The following is a 4,376-nucleotide window of genomic DNA, read 5'->3' as shown; positions in this document are numbered from 1 at the left end:
TCACAAGAACTTGGTACCATTCGTTTGCTCGTAAAAACAAAATATTGCATTTGCATGCCTCCGCATATCATTAAACAATCATCAGACAACACAATAGCTGAATGTCCAGCTGATCTAAAAGAAGGATCCAAGGTAATCTTTTCACATGAAAATGACTGAAAATCAAAAACTGACACTGAGTGTTGTCCTTGAAGATTTTCTTCATCAACCCCTCCAAGAACAAAAATGTATGACCCAAAGACAGCTGCTGAATGATATGAAACACCAATAGTAGGTGTATTTGCAAATTGTAATGTTTCTGTTAGGAAATTCCTCTCAGAATCCATTCTGAGAACCAGTATTTCAAAAAATGAAATTTTGTGGAGTGTATTTTCAGTTTGCATAACATCACCCAAATACACAATGGACTTCATACCTCTGATGTCCATAATGGATGCAGTATGGTATGCTCTAGGTGTTGAACCCCTAACAGAAAGTTTACTCCAACACAGACGTTCATAACCAAATATGTAAAATCAATCATCATTTGTGACAGTAGTAAAAGGGGTTGAAGTGCATGAATTTGTATTTGGAAAACAAACCTCACCATGTAAAACAACAATTGAGTCAATATAATGTGTAAGTGTATGGCCACACCTACCTGAGGGAATTTCACCCTTTAATTGTCTAACTGATATATCACCAGGTGGCTGAACAATCTCGACAACACCTTTCTTGTCAAATAGTTTATAATAAGTAATTCTTGAGACATGGAATACAATGACAAATGCAGTCCACCAAAAACATATAAACAACTACTGGATGGAATATAAAATCCTGCACAGGACTGCAAAGATGAACACTGAGCACCTGACAATTTAATGTCTGATACACAATCAAAATTGACATCATCGTCATCTACAGAAAATGACACCTTAATTGATTTATTTGATGCATTCCAGCAAGCTTCCTGATCGCGTCTGGCTCCACCCCAAAAAGGTATGAAGTGGAGTTCATATGGACACTTGCATGTCCCTCTGCCGGAAAATAGTCACTTTCTGACGAACTTTTTCTAGAAATTTTTCTTAAAGGAATTTTAGAGTGGGATTTAAACGGTAACGCACGAAAGTAATGATACAAACTGATAGTTCAAACAGCAAAATACAATAAATCAGGAAAAGTCAGGAACTAATTGTGAACAAAAGTGAATTGTCAAGAATAAAATAACTTCAACAAATACAACACAAAATACTTAAGTGCCCAATCGCCAAGGATACAAGTATCACACTTCTCCTAGTATGTGCACATATCAATATATTGACAAATATAATGTTAAAAGTAAAATTTGAAATTTTTTGTTTAGAAATTGTGATCCGAGTTAAGTTGGGTTTTTGTTTTTCATTTTACTCTGTGAAATTTTGACTCCACCTCCTTTGCATGTTTAAAGAGAGGGTGTTACCTCCAAATGACGATAAGTAAACGTGTTTCAACTGCTTTATTTTTCTTAATTTTACAAGGCCAAATGTATATGCTAAGCGTCATTTGTTCTCTTTTCAATAACTTACCTTAATCAAAGAAAGTAATGTCATAAATATTTTGGAAGTAACTATGGAGAGGCACTTTATTTGAAATTGAGAAGATACCAGTGTGGAATTCTCTTGAAACAAATGTTTTTCAGATTGCACGTCTTTCATAGTCTGTTTATTTTTGGAATAATTATCACAATTGTTGCCCTGATATTGCTTCTTCATTGTTAAGCTTTACATTCCTGCAGAACAGATATTATATAAATAGGTCCCAGGAACAGAAAACTGCAGAAGGTCTTTCAATAATAATCGAGAAAAGATGAATTTGTCAGTTTGTCTTCTTGTAGCTCTCTTCGGGAATACAGTGGCCTACCCAGTAAGTACATGTTTCAATTTTTATGTCTTAGTATCCCGTAAGATTTTATTAATCAGGAATGTTCTACCTAACATTTTATTGATCAGGAAATATTGCAATTCTGAAAAAAAAGGTAAATTTCAAAATAATGCAATACTAGCTTAACCATGGAGAAAACACCATTGCATATTTCGATGTACTTTTGTCAAGGAGATCTGGTTTGAAAACTTATCAAAATCTTTTCGAAGAACCAAAATAACAATTTAAAAAATATATCCAGATATTACCATTCTGATGGCATTCATGAAATTCATTTTTCTAATAAGATGTTTCATATTTCTCTGCTACTCTCATCGCTCAATCGTTAGCTTTCATGTACAAAACTCATTGTATGAAATACGCCATTTAACACGATGTAAAGGCATACTGTGACATGATTTTAGTTAGTGTAAATCATTAAAATCAATTGAATAAACAGAAGACATTGGGGTGTTTTATGCAAGTTCGTAGATTTTTTTTAGTGCGTTTTCTATCGTTGAAAATTCATCACTGGAGAGACATTATTTGTCAAAATGCGCATCTGGTGCATCAAAATTGGTACCGTATAAGTTTTACATTATGATCCCTGGGTTGAGGCCTCTGCTGGTGGACTATTAGTCCCCGAGGGTCTCTACAGCCCAGTTGCTAAGTACTTTGTTACTAGTTTGAAAATACGGATGTATATTTAATTGCTGTTATAAAATTTAGAAATTCATTTCAAAATTAAGGATATCTTCCTCGTGCATAGCTCTTATCCTTAGACTAATTTGACTCCACTTTTTTTGGCACATTGTTTTTCCCTATACTAGCTCTAAAACTTCATAGTTATTTCGGATTTCAAACATTTCGGTTGAGCATCACTGAAGAGACATTATTTGTCGAAATGCGCATCTGGTGCATCAAAATTGGTACCGTATAAGTTTTACATTCAACTGATTTTCAATCTTGTATACAGGCTATGCACTTACATTTACCATGGATTTGAATTCGTGAGGAAGGGATAACGTTTCTTCTGAGGAACTTGGTTGTATTTATAAGCAATTCATATTTGCTTTATTATTGTTTGAAGGTATGGTTACAATTTCTGAAAAATGGGGGCAGAGTTTACGCTATTAAAGTAGCCATGGACAACGAAGAGGAAGACAGTGAAAACAAAGTGACGCCAATGATTCAAGAACACTTACTTGTTAGACAAGTGGGAGAAAAAGACGATACGCAGGATTATTCAGATCCCAGAGACGAGGCGGGGAGAAACAGAATTCGTCGTCCAAATCTTAATGGACCGTCTCACGTTGAGAAGTCTGAAGGAGAAATGCTAGAAAAGGAAAGGAACGCGAAGAACCCAGGAAGAAGAGAACGTAAGTTTCAGTACAAACCTGTGGAAGGCGACAAACAGAAAACATTCATATTGAAATTAAACGATAATGGATTCCGTTCGTCCGATATCCTGAAAGGAGGAAAAAGAAATTTTGGATCAGGTGGTTTTGGAGGAGGTGGAGGTTAATCTCGTAATATCTGATTCCCTGTAGGGGAAACAATATCTTCATACGATTTGCTGCTTGAAAAAGGAGTGGACCAAGAAATTTTGTTTTCATGAATTCGGCTTGAAAACACTTAGAAATCAATTTATTTGCGTACAAACTTATGTTTCAGACAAAACTTAGTCAAACCTTTGATCGCAATTCGTGAAAAAATGCTCTATATTTCAATTATCGATTTGTTACAGTATTGAATAAATGAATATGCTCATTAGTATTGAATTATGTACTTTGTCTGATCTTCTTAGGGCCGTCTGCAATCATGCAACACCTGACAGTCAGTGCATCATTGTACCCTATTTTCAGTTAATTTTTCTCGTGAAAATGGGTATTGTAAACATATAAAAACACATCCTCACCATGCGTTGTCTCTCATATTTGACCAATATGTGTTCGCCTTGATGCAACACGTACATAGCTTTGAAACGTAAATGAAAGGCGAATATAACGAACAGTGATCAATCTCATAACTCCTATAAGGAATACAAAGTAAAGACCTGCAGATACCAGAGGTACATCTAATTAACATCGTCTTTTTCTCCCACTTGAATGAAGTGTTCTTGGATTATTAGGGTCATTTTGTTTACATCGTATTCCTCTTCGTTGGAGTTTATAATAAAATAAACTATGTCACTTTCATTAAGCGATTTCTTTTCCATAATGGTATTACATTCTGCATTATATCCTCTTGCTCTTTCAAAAATTTGTCTCCGCTTGTCTTCAATGGAAAATAAAAGAATACTGAATGAACTGTTGATATTACGAATCAAATTAATGACAAACATGTAAATTTGCTCAACCTACATATAGAACTGACTGCTTGCTAGATGTTTCTTCTTGGTTTAATCTTGAAAACGCACATCAGCCAAATTATACCATTTTTTCACAAAACAGCCCAATTTCGTCTCTTTCCTACAATCAATTTCAATGTTTTAAACT

General features: G+C 34.6%; 1 protein-coding gene across 1 annotated transcript; it reads left to right on the top strand.

Annotated features, from left to right (window-relative positions):
* The first annotated feature begins 1,442 nt into the window (after window positions 1-1,442).
* On the top strand, window positions 1,443-3,651 carry LOC125674991 (uncharacterized). Its single transcript, XM_048912452.2, has 2 exons — window positions 1,443-1,881; window positions 2,969-3,651. The coding sequence occupies exons 1-2, from the start codon at window positions 1,825-1,827 to the stop codon at window positions 3,401-3,403; spliced, it is 492 nt and encodes a 163-aa protein (XP_048768409.2). The 5' UTR covers window positions 1,443-1,824; the 3' UTR covers window positions 3,404-3,651.
* Window positions 3,652-4,376: the final 725 nt, after the last annotated feature.

The sequence above is a fragment of the Ostrea edulis genome, chromosome 3 (assembly GCF_947568905.1).
Source record: "Ostrea edulis chromosome 3, xbOstEdul1.1, whole genome shotgun sequence".
NCBI lineage: Eukaryota > Metazoa > Mollusca > Bivalvia > Ostreida > Ostreidae > Ostrea > Ostrea edulis.
This window is presented reverse-complemented; position numbering and strand designations above follow the sequence as displayed.

Bases quoted from the DNA above. Each gene is read 5' to 3' on its own strand.
- LOC125674991 (XM_048912452.2), top strand. From the start codon at position 1,825: ATGAATTTGTCAGTTTGTCTTCTTGTAGCTCTCTTCGGGAATACAGTG. The intron at 1,882-2,968 runs GTAAGTACATGT...TATTGTTTGAAG, and splicing joins GGAATACAGTGGCCTACCCA to GTATGGTTACAATTTCTGAA.